General features: G+C 37.0%; 2 protein-coding genes and 1 non-coding gene across 3 annotated transcripts; 1 reads left to right on the forward strand and 2 right to left on the reverse strand.

The window, feature by feature from the left end:
* On the reverse strand, positions 2,991–5,671 carry LOC18767203 (pentatricopeptide repeat-containing protein At4g35130, chloroplastic). The gene has a single exon (XM_020569790.1). It carries the CDS (start codon positions 5,541–5,543, stop codon positions 3,135–3,137), a length of 2,409 nt encoding a protein of 802 aa, XP_020425379.1. The 5' UTR covers positions 5,544–5,671; the 3' UTR covers positions 2,991–3,134.
* LOC109950566 lies at positions 7,058–8,974 on the forward strand. Its single transcript, XM_020569745.1, has 2 exons — positions 7,058–8,399; positions 8,693–8,974. Exons 1-2 carry the CDS (start codon positions 7,349–7,351, stop codon positions 8,734–8,736), a joined length of 1,095 nt encoding a protein of 364 aa, XP_020425334.1. The 5' UTR covers positions 7,058–7,348; the 3' UTR covers positions 8,737–8,974.
* On the reverse strand, positions 13,780–13,852 carry TRNAA-UGC. The gene has a single exon. It is a non-coding gene; the product is annotated as a tRNA-Ala (tRNA).

A 17,792-nucleotide genomic window follows, 5' to 3' on the forward strand; every position in this document is an offset into this window, starting at 1 on the left:
ATCAATCTAAATTCATAATTCATATCTAAATGACACCCTTGTTCTTCATTAAACTACATGTAGTTTGTTAATAATTTATAACAATATATTTAATTTAGGGTGTACGTCGGTTTGAAACCAATATATTTTATCTTTGTTTTTAACCCCATTCTCATTCACCGAGCTTTTATGAATTGTCAAATAAAGAAGAGCCAATTTGGATATTATGAGTTTTCTTGTTCTTCTTCACTACCTTTGTCCCCTTAAGTTGTAATTTGCTTAGATATTAATAAATCTTGTTTCTCATCAGCAAAAATTAAATAAAAAACATTTTGCTCAGATATTAATAAAATCTTGTTTCTCATCAACAAAAATTAAATAAAAAACATGTTTTATGTGTATAATGAATACACAAATAGAATACCGTTAATCATAAAAGGTAAAGGTAGATGTAAGATGAGCCTAGTGAAATGAAAATTGGGCTTTACCTTAGATTGGCTAAGCCCTAATTCAAACTTCACTAGACTTGTCTTTCACCTACTTGGTGTGGGAAGACCCACACTTATAAACACTAAACAACTTTATTTAGTTTTCCAATGTGGGACTCAAGATTCTCTATATAGAATATTCATATCTTTTAAAGACATCACATCTCGCGTTGAGCAAAGCTCACTTCTACTCAATTTTCTTCAAATTTAATTTAAGCACAAATGAAGTTTTCTCAATACAACATAATATTCAATGTCTATATTTAACGGGTAGAATTACATATTTATCGGGTGAATTTTGAGTCCACTACTACGTATACATGCATGTGCAACATTCTACTAAGATTTGGGGTCAAGCAACCTTGAAAATGTTATGCATTGACGTACTGTTAATGTATGAAATAAGGTAAACTTTTGGTCCAATAATAATTATGCAATGCATGTGCATCCTACTAAGATTTGGGGGCCAAGCCAACCTTCAAAATGTTGTGTTAGCAAATTTTCAACATCAAATGTGCTCAGAGAGACTGGTGGGTATATATATTCACATGTTTCGAATAAATTATTCCTAAGGCCAACTCCTTCATGGGACCATGACTACGACGTTTTGGGAGCACAGTCATTAGTATTATGATTAGGATTTTATCTTTAATAGGACACTGGCCCTTGGCACATACGTGCCAATTGGTTTTATTTTTTATTTTATTTTTAAAATTAAAAAAAGATAACATGAGTAGTTATGTTTTATAGAAGTATGATCTATTATTTGATTTGGTTTTAATTTTAATTTTTTTTAATATGAAAAAAAAAGTGAATTTACCATATTATCCACATTTAATTAACAACTTCAATTTTTAATATTTGCATTAACCAATGACATTTTTTGGTATTTTGAATATTTCACAATTCTCTGTCTTTTGCCTTATATACATATATATATATATATAGATTACTTAAGTGCTAATCTTCTCATGAGGGAAGCACATACGTCATCAAAGGAGATGTTACATCAAAATATAAGGAAAAAACGTTTATGTTGTCCAACAATTTCACTATTATAAAGTCAGTTTGAAGTGGACATCTTGTTCGGTACAGATATTTTATATTCTTTTTTGGTTACAATGAAAGAAAATAGAAAAATAGAGTACAAAAAAAAAGTACTTACTTCGTGGATTTATTTTGTACAGCTAATTTTATATCGAGTACTGCTAGACATACCATATTTATATACTACATTGTGTACTGTCTCCCTAATAGAGGTAGAGTCCACCAATATAATTGGCCCCACCTTTATTAGAAAGTTGGTACATAATATGATATATAAATGTGGTATATATAATATTTTCCCTCTTTATCATTTTGTATTGACTAAGTGCTAGTTTGGCATTGCTTATTTGGGGTGGTAAGTGATTTTTTAAAAATTTTGGGAAGCCCAGCTCGTTTGGTAAACTATGAGAAAATCACTTATTGTTAAAAATTACTGTGAGAGAAAGCTATAAGGGAAAGTAACTAATGATGTGCTTTCATTTTCTGATTATGCAGGAATTAATACCAATAGCACTTTTAACAAAAAGTTTACCAAACGCCAAACTGCTTTCTCTCACAGCTAATTTCTCTTACAACAAATTTGACAACAATTATTTTCACAGCACATCAATGCCAAACTAGCCCTAACTCTTCATATGATAATATTTTTCTTTATGTTGAGAGAAATTTTTTTATATATCAATTTCGATTTTTGAAATACCTTACACCTTTTTAATTTTTCTTTTTGGTTACATCGGCCGAAGCCCAAAAGAAAACAACTAGCAGAAACAAAATTTGGGCCTAGAAAACCCTCCTAACACCAGTGGGTGCCCTTTCTATGCACGGGTCTTCAGTTTTATATTAGTTATATATGGTTTTCCTTGTCTGCTTAATATAGAATCCGCTGTAGCACAACTTAAAAGGATTGTTGATTAATCCGGGTTCGACTCCCGGCGGCGGAATGAATTTTTTTTTTCCCAACAATTACTGATGTTTACAATATAACTGTAATATATATATATATATGTACAGAGAGCTTCCATTGAGGGATCCCTCAAATAAGTTTATTTGAGGGACATCCCTTGTAGGCCCCACTCCGGATTGTATTTCACTAATCCAAACCATCTATTTTGTAGATACTCATTCAAAGATCATCTCTACAAAAAATCACTTGAATCCGATATCATTTGACCACTCAATTAAGTTATTGAAATTTTAGCATTTTCTTGAAGTACCGTGTTCATTGATTTTGTAAGACACAATTGGATGTCGAAACAGTTTCCGATTTGTCTAATTTTTTGTAAGGATGATCTATAAATGAAGACCTAAAAAATAAATGGTTTGGATCATTGGGAAAAAAATTGTAGGGTACCCTAAAGGGTGTCCCTCAAATAAAATTATTTGAGGGATCCCTCAATAGAATGGGACTGTATATATGTATATCTTTTATATAAATTTTCACTTGTATAATGAACATCTAATCTGCTGTAGCACAACTTAAAAAGGATTGTCAATTCATCCGGGTTCGACTCCCGGCGGCGGATTTATTATTATTATTTTTTTCCTCAACAATTCCTTATGTTTCATCCACTTTTGACGATATAGAGTATATACACAACTTTCTATAAAACTAGTCAAAAGTTACCAATAATCACCACAAGAGCAACTCCCGTCTATGAAGTGGTGAAAGACCTTAGAATCCCCTACAACTATTTCTCTCTTGGTCATCTCTGAAATCTTCTTTGCAGCAATATGGCAATCATCACAGATCCTCGTGTTTTTCCTAACAACAACAGGGCTTCTGAGTTTTGTGGAGATCAACCCGAAACAAATTGCCAATCTTACACTGTGACTCGCTGCAGAACTTGCTCTCTTTCTCTTCAAATCCAACGGCCTGAACTTGGTGATGCTATGAACATATTTGTCTTCCCCTATCTTCCTCAAAATTAAATCTAAAACAGAATATATTGTGTTAGTTTCGACGTGGGACCTGTCTTGGTTGATGAATCTGTAAAGCCTACAATTGGTCTCAACAAAGCTGCATCCAACAGTTTTCTCCAGTCCTCTTTGCCTCATAAGAGATTTTATCCGTTCGACATCTTCCCACCTCCCAGCTTCAGCATACATATTCGAAAGCAAGACATAACATCCGGTGTTATCGTGTTCCAAGGCTAAAATGCGCTCAGCAGCAAGTTCAGCTAATTCTATGTTTCTGTTGTTTCTACTTGCAGTAAGTAATGATCCCCAAATTCTTGCTGTGGGCACCAATGGCATCTCCTCAATAAAAATCTTGGCCTGGTCAAGATTGCCTTTTCGACCAAGAAGATCAATCATACAACCATAATGCTCTATTCCAGGATCAATACCAGAGTCCAGTTTCATCGAGTTAAAGTATTTCCAACCCTCGTTGACCATGCCCGAGACGCTGCAAGCTGTTAACAAGGAAACAAAGGTGCTCTCATTAGGTTGAATGCCCTCGTCTCTCATTTTGGAGAACAAGTCAATGGATTTTGTCCCGAACCCGTGAATGGCATATGCCATAATGATAGTGTTCCATGAACTGACATCCCTGGATATCATCCTATCAAAAATTTCTTGTGCAGTCTCTAGATTCCCACATTTTGCATACATGTAAGCAGTAGCGTTCGAGATGAAGGTATTTGAATTGTGCTCCAACTTTGAGATATAGCCATGCATTTGCTTCCGCTCCCCTAGTGATGCTACTTCAGAATAGGCAGGTATGATGCTTGAAATTGTAATTGCATCCGGTTCAAGATGTTTACTCAAGAGGTCCCAAAATAGTTCCAAGGCATCCTTGTTCTGTCCACTCTGTACATATGCAGAAATCATGCTATTCCATGATATCAAATTCTTTTCAGCCAGCTGACCAAATATACGCTCTGCTGATTTCATCCTGCCACAGGCACCATACAGATCAATCAGAGCAGTTTCCAAGATGATATGAGGGAGAAACCCTCGTCTAACGGCATAACCATGGACAGATTTACCCTCCAATAGAGCTCCTACTTGGGTGCATGAAGGGAGCAAATTTATCATTGTGATAGCATCAGGATTCAATTTATCAGCATGTTGCATCTTTTGCAAACAAGAAAGTGACTCAAATGGACGAGCATTTAGAGTATATCCATGTATCATTGCATTCCAAACCACAACATTCCTGGTAGAAATCTCATGAAACAACCTCTCTGAATAGTCCACTCTACCACATTTGTGGTACATGTCAATAAGCGAGGTCTGAACCATGATATCCAATTCAAGCATACATTTAAGCACCTGGCAATGTATTTCCTTCCCAGTTTGGAGAAAACACTCAATAGCACAAGCATTAAGAGCGCCAATCGTACTGAATCTATCAGGCTTCATCCCAAGCACCTGCATTTCTTTCAAACACACCAACGAGCTCCAACCATCCCCAACAGAAACATACCCACCAATCATGGAATTCCAAGAAACCATGTCTTTAACAGGCATTTCTTCAAACACTCTCTCTGCATACTCTATGCAACCAAGTTTTGCATACACCGCACAAAGCGCGTTCCCCACGTAAACATCCGAATCCAACCCAACTTTAAACAACTTGCCATGAACCTTTTGGCCTTCAGCCAACGATGACAATCCACCACACGCCTTGATTACAAATGGGTAGGTAAAATTATCAGCTCGAACAGCTTCGCTCTGCATCCTATGATAAAAATCAATCGCCTCTCGAAACAACCCATTATCAGTGAGACCTCTAATCATCACATTCCAGTAATATGTATCCAAATGGTTCATTTTCTCAAACACCCAGAGTGCATCCTCCATGCACCCAGATTCAACATGCTCACGAAGTGCCTGTTTGAGCGCATAGTTTTGGACTTCGCAGGTGTTTGAATTCTTTGATTGTTTTCTGATACTACAAACCCCCTTAGGAAATTTTGGCTGGTCGGAGTTTTGGTTGGCTTTGGGCTCAGCAGCTCGTTTTCGCAAAAGGCTTGGCGGTGCGGTGGACTTGTAGAGGTAAGAGCTGTGAGCGAGAGTTGCAGGCATTTTTAAATGGCTTCAGGATTTAGGCGCTGGAAAAATAGCCGTTACAACTTCATTTCTCAGCAACTCTCTCTTTCTCGTTATCCTTCTCTTCTTTCTTCTTCGCGGGTATTGAAGAGTAGCCGTTATTTCTGATTAGGTTTTAAACTGGGTATTATAAACTCTTATTTTATTGATTTTAATTTAGATGGATATATGCACGAGTAACGGTCTGTACGGGCCCAAATTTGTTTGGGCCCAGCTATTTTAAGCCCCCAAAAAGTGTATGTAAAAGCCGATCGTTTTTTTCTTTGTTTACAATACTTATTACGTGATTACAAGGACGGAACCATACTTTGGCCTCCCATTTTTTCCATCATGTGGAGATAAATTTTTTTTTTAATATAATCTATATATATAAAGCAAAAGGTAGAGAATGGTGAAACATTCAAAATACCAGAAAATGCCCTTTGTTAATTCAAACATTAAGAATTGAAATTATTAATTAAATGAGGATAATATCGTAAATTCACATTTTTTAATATTAAAAAAATTAAAATTAAAAAACAAAATAAGATAATAGGTCCTACTTTTATAGAACATAACTACCCTGTTATTTTTTCTTAATTCTAAAAATAAAAAAAATAAAAAAATAAAACCAATTGGCACATGCGTGAGCATGTGTGCTAGTTAAGCTTATGGCCCCTCCTCCACCACAAATAAATGGTTGCCAATTTTTCATTCTAAAATGAACATATAGTAGTAAATTTTTATTATATTACTACAGAACATCTCATCAATTGCCCAAAATGATTGTATAATTACATTTTGTGTTTCATGTTTTGGCTCTCTCAAATATTGAATCATGGCACGCCTAGGACGGATTCTACACAAAAGGATATTAACCGGTAACAAGGAAATTTCTCTCCAAAAAAAAGGAAGAATGAAGGTAAAATTTAGGCAGATGAACTTATGCAACTAGACATAAGAGGTTTTTGTTTGTCGAGATTCTCTAAAAAAGTGTTTTAATTCCACATATGCGAATGGAAATCCTCTCTTGACAATTCTCATTTGGATGTTTTCATGAAAGCTAAGCTAGAGCTAGCATTAGCAAGCTATCATAGAACCAACAAGGAAAGTTTCATTATGTTGAAGGAGAAAACCAATATGAATTGGAAAAAATTTACAGTGATCGAAGTGAGATGTTAAACGTATTTAGTCGAACATAATCACTGGAAAAACATAGTTTAATCAAAGCTTAATTAAATTTCCTCAGGGATGCTTTGCAGTGCAGGGCACCATGAACCCTGGCGGCTGTGCTTGGCAGCCAAACTGGCTCTTAGAAGATGCTTCTTTCTCAAAAGACTTAGCCTCTGCTCCACACACAAAGATGATGATGGCCTAACAACTGATGCTTGACTGTTGATTCCTCCATTCATGAGCTCAAGAACTTGCTTCAAATCTTGCCTTCTTACCAAGATCTTCATTCTCACAACCCCATCTTCCTGAGTCTGATGTGGAAGTACATTAGTGTTGGAAATCACAGTCAACGCCAATCAAAGCTTGATTTGTGGATCGAATCTCAGTGAATAAATCAAACTGTAATTGCTGTAATTAGGTCCTAAAGTTTAGATGTTTGTCTGACAGTTTACCTCTTTTAGACTAGACGTACTCCTTTATAACCATGTATATGAGTTGTACAGACACACAAGAAAATACAGAGAAACCTTTCTCATTCTTTTCTCCATTATCAGTTTCTTTATGGTATCAGAGCACCATCCTGGTGCCTGATATTGCTCACTTTGCTTCCGCCAATATCATTGACCACCATGACTGAAACTTTATCAGAGAAGAAGTTGACAGAGGTTATGGATTTCAACGATCCCTATTATATTCACCCTTCAGATCACACTGGGCACGCTATCGTCACTCGACCTTTGGAGGGTGACAACTATGCGACGTGGAGTCGCGCCATGATAATGTCTCTGGAAGCTAAGAATAAGCTTGGCTTTGTCGATGGCACAATCAAAGCACCTTCAGCGAAGGATCCTAAATATGGAGCTTGGAGAAGATGCAATCAAATCGTGAAGTCGTGGATCCTCAATTCAATTAGCCCAACCTTAACCAATACGGTGATCTTTTCCGACACAGCCGCTGAAGTCTGGGCAGATCTCAATGAACGGTTCTCACAAGGGAATTTTTCTCGTATTTTTGAACTCAAACGAGGGATCGTTGAGCACCGTCAACAACAACAGTCCATAGCTGTCTACTATACAACGCTCAAATCCTTTTGGGACGAACTGGGATCGTACAACGATCCACCTTCATGTAACTGCGCAGGTTTGAAGCAGATTGCTGAAAGGGAAGAGCAGGAGCAGATCCTCCAATTCCTCATGGGGTTGAATGACACATATTCTGCCATTCGTGGACAAATCCTTTTGATGCAGCCACTTCCCAATATTAGAAAAATCTACTCACTCTTACTCCAAGAAGAAAAACAGAGGCAGCTTGCTGATGCTCGTGACGGCCCTATTCATGCCATGAACGTGAAGAAAAGCACAAAGAACACAGAGAATAGGCAACCTGCAAAATCACAAGACAACAAAGGGAAATCCTTGTATTGCACACACTGTGAAGGTGATACACACACAGTTGATCGCTGCTACTACATCATCGGCTTTCCTCCAGGGCACAAGTTCCATGGCAAAGCAGTCAAGCCACCAAACAGGAACAAACGCTTCACAGCCAATAATGCTCACGGCACGACCAAACCCACCACTGCAGAGAATGCACATCAGAACTTTCCTCAATTCACAGAGGAGGAGTACAATCAGATAAGGGCCTTACTCGGTAAAACCCAATTTTGTGGAAATGTAACAGGTAAACCCAATCCCAAATGTTATACAGCCTGGATTATTGATAGTGGTGCAAGTGATCATATATCCTCCTCCTCTCATCTTTTGCATCAAACACCTTACCATGACATTGTTGGTTTACCTAATGGCTCACACATAGATATCCAATCTGTTGGTTCAGTACAAGTTAGTCCAAATTTATTCATACAAAATGTCCTTCATGTACCTTCCTTTCAGGTCAATTTACTCTCAGTCAGTAAAATTACTCGTGATTTGAGTTGTATCGTCATTTTTCATCCTAACTTTTGTATATTACAGGACCTGAAAACGATGAAGGTGATTGGCCTGGGGAAGGAGCATAATGGTCTCTACTACCTGTCCAAAAACACAGCCATCAAGCCACCACCAGAAATTCGAGCCAACACCACCTCTACCATTCCAGATTTATGGCACTGCCGCCTAGGACACCCTTCTACTGCACCATTACAATTTTTATCCAAGATAGTTCCTAATATTTCTTTTCATCCTAATAAGCATTGTGAAATTTGCCCCATGGCAAAACAAACTAGATTGCCTTTCAATTTAAGTTCAATTTCATCACATGCGCCTTTTGATCTCATACATTGTGACATTTGGGGTCCCCATCGCACTCATTCACATTCCGGTGCTCGTTATTTTTTAACTATTGTAGATGATTTCTCACGCTACACTTGGATACATCTTATGACATTTAAATCGGAAACACAAGGACTACTAAAATCCTTCATCGCCTTTGTCAAAACACAATTCCAATGTAGTGTTAAACAAGTTAGGGCAGACAATGGAAGTGAGTTCATTTCAATGCGACCTTTTTTTAACGACATGGGTATTCTTTTTCAACATTCTTGCCCCGCAACACCACAACAAAACGGAGTCGTAGAGCGCAAACATCGTCATCTCTTAAATGTTGCTCGTGCTTTACGATTCCAAGCCCACCTACCACTTACTTTTTGGGGGGAAAGCATTCTTACTGCTGCCTACATCATAAACAGACTACCCACACCCGTTCTCTCCAAAAGCACACCATATGAAAAGCTCCACAACACCACACCTCACTACAATCATATGAGAGTTTTTGGCTGTTTATGTTATGCCACCAGCACTAAACCCTCACACAAGTTTGATTCTAGGGCACGTCGATGTATTTTTGTGGGTTACCCTCTTGGCCAAAAGGCTTATCGCCTATATGATCTCTCTACCAAAACTTTCTTTTCCAGTCGAGATGTCACATTCCATGAAACAATATTCCCATTTTCTACTCAAACCCAAGACACACAAACTGATTACCCAGACCCCTCAATCCTACCTTTGCCTTTACCAGATGTCACATATCAACCCACACTCACCAATCCTTTACACATGTCGCATGCACCAACTCACCCAACACCAATACCTCCATCACCAAATATTCCAACATTATCCCACACTCAGCCCAACCAAATCCATGACAACCTCCAGCCCAACCTTACTACTACATCTTCACCAAATAACACCATGTCGTCACCACCCTTCATGCAACTATCACCTCCTGAACCCATACACCCTATAATTGACACACCCATGCCATCCCCAGTAACCACTCCACCTGTAGTTCCTCGGCGTAGTCAACGTGAACGCCACCCACCACCACACCTCCAAGATTACCATTGCTCCAACGCCATCGTGCTCCCCCCCGGGTCGTCGTCTTCTCGTCGAGGTACTCATCACCCTTTATCTAATTTTGTCTCTTATGATCATTTATCTTCATCTCACCGTTGCTTTATCACTAGTCTCTCTGCCCATAGCGAACCAAAATCCTTTGCACAGGCTTATTTAGATCCGCGATGGAAGGAGGCTATGCATGCTGAATTGACAGCTCTGGAACAAAACAGAACATGGACTTTATGCCCCTTACCACAGGGAAAACGAGCCATTGGGAGCAAATGGGTCTATAAGATTAAATATCGCTCTGATGGCACGATCGAAAGATACAAAGCCCGCCTTGTGGCCAAGGGTTATACACAAATGGAAGGTCTTGACTATACCGAAACCTTTTCACCCGTAGCCAAATTGGTCACACTCAAATGCTTACTTGCTGTTGCTGCTGTGCGACATTGGTCTTTGCATCAACTCGACGTCCAAAATGCCTTCCTCCATGGCGATTTGGATGAAGAGGTTTATATGTTGCCTCCTCCAGGCCTTCATCGACAGGGGGCGAATATGGTGTGTCGACTTCAGAAGTCACTCTACGGTTTAAAGCAAGCATCACGCAATTGGTTCTCAAAGTTCTCAACAGCCATCAAACGAGCCGGATTTCAACAATCTAAGGCAGACTATTCCTTATTTACTAAGGTACGAGGTGCTTCTTTTACAGCAGTGTTACTTTATGTAGATGATATGATCATCACAGGAAACGATAACACCGCAATTGAAGAGCTTAAGAGATTTTTACACAACAATTTTCGGATCAAGGACTTAGGCCATCTAAAGTACTTCCTTGGAGTTGAGGTTGCCTACTCAAAGCAAGGTATTGCTATTTCCCAGCGTAAATACACTTTGGATATACTTGAGGATGCAGGTATGATTGGAGCAAAACCAACTAAATTCCCAATGGAACAAAATCAAAGGCTCACACCTTCAGATGGTGAACTACTCAAAGATCCATCACAATATAGACGCCTCATCGGTCGGCTTATATACCTCACCATCACAAGGCCGGACATCACATTCTCGGTCCATGTTCTCAGCCAATTTATGCAACAACCAAGGAAACCTCACCTTGAGGCAGCGTACCGTGTCCTACGTTACTTGAAGAAGGCACCAGGCCAAGGTGTCTTATTCCCATCACATGGTAAGCTGCAATTGAAAGGATACTGTGACGCTGACTGGGCAAGTTGTCCAACAACCAGACGATCCGTTACTGGATTTTGCATCTTCCTTGGAGGAGCACCCATATCTTGGAAAAGCAAGAAACAATCAATCGTGTCACGCTCCTCAGCAGAATCAGAATATAGATCCATGGCATCTCTTACCTGTGAGTTAGTGTGGCTCAAATACCTTTTGCAAGACTTGCAGGTAACACACTTGCAACCAGCCCTCTTATATTGCGACAACCAGGCTGCTCTACACATTGCGGCCAACCCTGTGTTCCATGAACGCACGAAACACATTGAAATTGACTGTCACACTGTGCGTGAGAGAATACAATCAGGTTTAATCAAGACAGCTCATGTTTCTTCATCTCAACAAATAGCCGATATATTCACTAAGCCACTTGGCAGTGCATTATTTCATGCTCTCCTTCGCAAGCTAGGAACTTTGGACATCCACGTTCCAGCTTGAGGGGCCGTGTTGGAAATCACAGTCAACGCCAATCAAAGCTTGATTTGTGGATCGAATCTCAGTGAATAAATCAAACTGTAATTGCTGTAATTAGGTCCTAAAGTTTAGATGTTTGTCTGACAGTTTACCTCTTTTAGACTAGACGTACTCCTTTATAACCATGTATATGAGTTGTACAGACACACAAGAAAATACAGAGAAACCTTTCTCATTCTTTTCTCCATTATCAGTTTCTTTACCCTCCTGATGATCACCATTTACTTTTGCAATGGCCTCCATTAACGCATTGCTTGTGATCAGATTGCTCTTTTGATTCATCCGAGCTCTGCCATGCCGAAATAGCACTCTCTTGATCAAACCCATTTTCTCAGTTCTGCTTTTCTCTGTAGGTGTCTGTGTGTTTGATTAAGCTTTAATCAATGCTCTGCTTACCAATGAACATTCCATTGTCATGGAGCTTTATATAGGAATTGGCTATGAGGGTTTTTGCCATCTGGGTTGCAACTGAAAGTTTTGATTAATATTAAATTAAACGGTAGCAGCCATTTGACTTTGTTAGGAAGGTAGCTCAAACGAGTTTTAGCTGTGATAATATTCGAAGTCAACAGGGTCAAGACAACCACCAAGCTCCAAATACTCACCGTAACAAGGAATAAACCAATCGTGTATATCAAGTTTACATTATCCCGGTTACGTGGAGACCTAATCAGACTGATCGGGAGAGATAGAGAGAGGCAAATGTACAGGTGTAGCCTCATTTTATACCGTACAAACCAATAAAAAAGTGGAGAATGAAAATCAAACTTATCCAACACTTAGTTTTAAAAAAACGTAACTTAACATGTAATGAATCAACAATGTATATCAAACTTCGTACGCCAGAATGACATCTGAATATTAATGAAACAAGGTTCTTTAAGTTGATCATAGCATAGTCTTGATAGACTTGTCGGTACTTATTCAATCATTATTTTAATAACATTCCACTATTTAATAGTACGTATGAAATGCCACACACCGACGGCTCACATGCAATTTGCAAAGCCTTTAATAGTAGAGCTGGAGGCTGTTGCCAATGAAAACGACGCGTACACACGTTTAAAAAGGTCTCTGTCTTGTTGTTTATCTTAGATTGATGATTAGGGAGAGAGAGAGAGAGAGAGAGAACATTCTTTGAGATTAATTAAACTCACAGATGGAGTTTGGTTCAAATTAAAATGGTGTGAAAACAAGTGGCATTCGAGAATGAAGAATCTATGTATTTGGTGGTGAGCAGAAATTTTCAACCCTAATTTGATATATTGGGTTGCTTCAAAGTTTCAAATGCAAAAAGGTACCGTCAAGGGGTATGAGCTGTGTGTATTAGTTGGTACGTATAGCCTGTCTTTCTAATCATGAGTCTTATCTCAACCTACAACTAATTATATATTTTCAAGCTTATAGAACATAAACTCCATAGTCGGAGCTCAAGTCATGGGGTTGAAGGATACATTTAATCATGAGACTTGATAGGTTACCTATTGCTTTTAAGTCTTATACACAGTTGTTCAAATTCATACTCTTTGCCAATCACTTCGACAATGACGCTTGATGATTAAGAACCCTATTTTGAAATATGGACAGTGAATCATTTGGGATGCTTTTATTCGACTCAACAACTTTCGTTTATGAGATTTGAATTGTCGGATTCTCCTTCAGCGAAGTAAAAACTAAATGCCCTTACAAGTTTTGAATGTGGGAAAATTACCCATTGAAAAATGCTTTTAAAACCCAATTCCTTTCCCAACTTTTTCCGAGGAGGCGAGATACATGATATTGTTGAACTTATATATGAAAGCCTATATAAAAAAAAGATGGGTTCATGTGTAATTCTTTAGGTGCCTAAAATGAGAAGACATGAAATTGAGTTTGGAAGTAGGAAGAAGACGTGGCTGGCCACCACACGCATGCCCAAAAAGTAGAACAACATTGACCATTCAATAGAGTGCTTGAAAATGGTCAAATTGGTCATTTCAATAGAATTGAACGAAAAAATAAACCGAAGTTGGAGATGCAGGGGATCGAACCCTGTACCTCTCGCATGCAAAGCGAGCGCTCTACCATTTGAGCTACATCCCCGCAATTAGCAAAATTATTCCCGTCTTCTTATTTATTCAACTATAATCTGAAAAATTACATACCTCAGTAAAATCTCAGATCCCAAAAGGAAAAATTAAAAATAAGAAGAAGAAAGAAGCGGAATCTTTAATTGCACAAAATCTTGGTTGATGACGTTGCAGCAAAACTTTCATGGTAATTTCCTTGGCCAAGCCAAACGAAGCTTACGAATGCATGCAAATTTTATGAGTCTAATTGTTCTATGAATTTCCTATATTGACCGACCATGATGGAACCTGGTCCTACAAACAATTGATGTAACTGACAACTAATTCATGAAGGAACATGATTAATAACTAATTATTAGTAATGTTGAAAGATTTCAATGTTCAAATTTCCCTACATTTCTTCGTAATGTTGAAATGTTCAATGTTCAAATCTCTTTATTTTTATTGATGATAAAGAGAACTAATCAATTCACAATAAACTATAAACTTGAGCAGATTGTGTTGATTTGAGAAATTTTTCAATGCGATCATGTCAGAAAATATAAATTTGCACGTAAATTAATAACACTAAGGGATCAGGTAACTTACTGAATGCAGTTCAACTAGAATATATGCAGAGAATTGGAACATTAATAACAAGAATATGCAAGCGGAAAGAGAAGCTTTGACAGCTAACTAAATAGACATGTTTTGTATTCAAACTTTGATGATCATAGCTTATAATATGACAATTAAAAGGAGACAACTTTCTAGAACCAAATAAGCAAACACAAGCCCCCAATGCTATTATTAACTTCATTAGAGCATTCATAATGAGTTCCCTAAATCACCTCTTTAAACAAATTTTAGGGAGAAATCGTAAAAATGCAACTCCAACCACGCTCCCTATCCACCTCCTAAAATAGGGAGTCCTCTAGAAGCTCCTTAAGTTTAGGAGAGAGAAAGAACACCTAGTGACTTCCTATAATTTAATGCTGTTTTATTTAATGAGTATTTCAAACCTTTATTTAATGCTAACTATTTTTTATTTTATTTTATAATAGAGATGGACCAATCAAAAAAAAGTTATAGCATTTGTGACTCACCAAATTATAGAGTATGGTTGGAGTTGAAATTTTTTAGAGAGCTCCTAAAATAATTTTATTGTTGTAAATGCATGAGTTGGTGGATGACCACCATACCTCTTAATATTCCACCGTTGGATTTTATGTAACCTATGTACTAAGTATTTGTAATTAGTACTTGTAACCTATAGGTATATTGCAAATGATGGTATTCAATCTTCTATCTTGTAAGCCTATAAATAGGTGGTTCTACCAAAGATTAAGGAAGGAATAAACATGGTGAAGCTTTATATTTAGCATATCACTTCTCTCTACATTTTCTCCCTCTAGTTTTATAACACGTTATCAGCACGACATTGCTCTTGGTATGTTTTCTTTCTCTGAATTTTCTTTCTTCTTATATGAGCTAGAGTCATCACATGGTATAGAGTTTCTTTGTACTCACCATCAGACTTCATCATGCTTGTTTAAGAAAAAAAAATTCTTATTCTTGTTACACATGAATATAATGCCATGTTTTTGTTTTTATTTGTTTGTTTATTTAATTTTAAGTATGATCTTAATTATTATGATGAGTTTGAATTATACAAAAGATCAGGGGCCCGAAGTTCCGTGATCCTCATCATATAACTAGATTAGGATATAGAGTCCTTTTGATTGAATCAGAACCTGAAGTTCTTTGATTCCAAATAATTGAGGGCGTGAAGTTCCGCGAATTTAAAGAGCACATAAGGACATAAAACTCCTCGATTTTGTATTAATCAAAATCAGAATTCCATGAGGCCTACATATGTCAAGAACTTGAACCAGAAGTTTCGAGTGCATATACATCGATTTGAGTATGAAGTTCAAAGCACAACTATTAATTCAATTTAATTAGATCTACGTATTCGTACCTGAAGTTTCGAATATATATTGATATGAACCTGAAGTTCATAGTTTTTCATGGATCTTAATACTATATATGAACTTGAAGTTCATTACTTATTTGTGCCTATATGAACCTGAATTGGTTGGAAATCCAATTCTTAAACTTGTAGTTTTATCTACATATTGAATCCACATTAATATTGGATTATCTTGGAATTTCATAATCTTTAATTGATTTATTTTATTCCTTGTTTATACCACTTTACTTATTTTATTATATTATATTTTATTTATGTTAGGTTATTAATTAATTTCGTTTTACAATGGTAATGTTTTGTATTACCGCCCCAATATTGATAGCCAGAGGCGTCTATTGGAGAAACTTCCTACTTTCTTTTGTGGGTAGGAAGTTTATGATGTTATGAATCAAAAGTTCTTGAGGCCCCAATATTATACAACTATTATAGTTGAAGATTATGATGTCATGAACTAGAAGTTCATTGACCAAATAACTTTTATGTTGTGACATGACTATCTTGGCAATCCATGTCCCACAATGATGCATAAGATTTTTATAAATTTGTAAGGACATCGTTTAAAGACTCAAATTATTGTCTTGTCCAACAATATCATTACAAAGAACGCTCACAAATAAAAGCTGTCATAAGATCATCTCAGTCAAAAATTGACTTTGAGCCACCTTTCCTGAAATAATTCAAGGGGATATTTGTGAGCCTATACAACATCTAATTATGGATCACTTCACCAGTTTTACTGAATGTGCCTACTAAAATGGTCACATATTTGATAACGACTGTGAGTTTATTTTCCTACATTTTGAGACAATTTTCCCGCCGTTAGGGGGAGAAATGACAATTCCTAAAGAACGTCGTGAAATAGTGTTGAATCAATCCGCTTTTGTCTCATCAAGATAATGCATATATAAGTTGTACATATGCTAACATGGATTGATCTTCTCGTATCACAATCCATTAACATGGTGACTATATATATAATGCATGCCTGAAGCATGTCAGGAATATAGGTTCTAAAGACTTAACTCCTCAGAAATGGAGATTATTTGAAAAATTCAAGCCCTATAAAAAATAACGCTCTATAGGAGGTTATGATTCACATATTCTAAATAATTCATTGTAAAAGAGATGTTTGTCCCATAAGTGACAACATAAGCCCCTGAAGAGGCATTGGTACCCCAAAGCAATGAGATGATTATAAATTATGCATGTGCATGCACATAAGAATTGTGGGATCACAAATTGATGATACATTTGGTTTATTAGTAGCTACTACAATCATCAAGGGCTATGATTATATTAAATCACGTTTCATGAATGTCGACAAGTTAAGTGATTGGCCAAAAATGAAAATAGGCAATTCCATTTATCACTAAATAAGAAGAGTTGGATATTGAACCTATAACTCAAACACCAAATTACAAATGTTCAGTATGAAGGTTACGAATTGGTGTTTGTGAAGTGAAATAAGATCACTAATATGACATAAGGTTTCCTGGGAGAGACATGTGGTTTTAGTCTCCAATCTCATCGTAAATGCATCCACATTTCTATAAGTGCGGTTGTTACTTTAACGCAAAACTTATAGTATGTGTTAAATGCATATTTATTAAGACTATATGATACATGGAAATCCTCAAAGCTCATGAAATATTTGAGATATATCGAATGAAGCAACCTCTTGAAGGATATAAAGTACCACAATATTCTTAATTAAGAGTTAACACTAAGAGTTTGAGTATTTTGAATTCAAATTTGATATTGTTGTAACATATTCTAACTACTAAATTAGTTGTTGATACTCCTAAAGATTTCAATCATTTGAAAAGTGAAAAGCATGTTGAATAGTGTGATAGATGATCATGTAGGAAGACAATGTTGCTTGTATTACTCAAATCAGAGAAGGAGAGATATTAATCAGGGGGAGATATCAATCAGGGGGAGCATCCCAATTCTACTACATTCAAGGCATATGCGCGTTGTA

This window comes from Prunus persica, chromosome G8 (genome assembly GCF_000346465.2).
Source record: "Prunus persica cultivar Lovell chromosome G8, Prunus_persica_NCBIv2, whole genome shotgun sequence".
In the NCBI taxonomy this organism is placed as follows: Eukaryota; Viridiplantae; Streptophyta; class Magnoliopsida; order Rosales; family Rosaceae; genus Prunus; species Prunus persica.

What these genes read in the sequence shown, in the direction of transcription:
- LOC18767203 (XM_020569790.1), bottom strand. Translation starts at nt 5,543, where the DNA reads ATGCCTGCAACTCTCGCTCACAGCTCTTACCTCTACAAGTCCACCGCA.
- LOC109950566 (XM_020569745.1), top strand. Translation starts at nt 7,349, where the DNA reads ATGACTGAAACTTTATCAGAGAAGAAGTTGACAGAGGTTATGGATTTC. An exon ending in ATTTTGTGGAAATGTAACAG is followed by an intron (nt 8,400 to 8,692) that starts GTAAACCCAATC and finishes TGTATATTACAG; the next exon opens with GACCTGAAAACGATGAAGGT.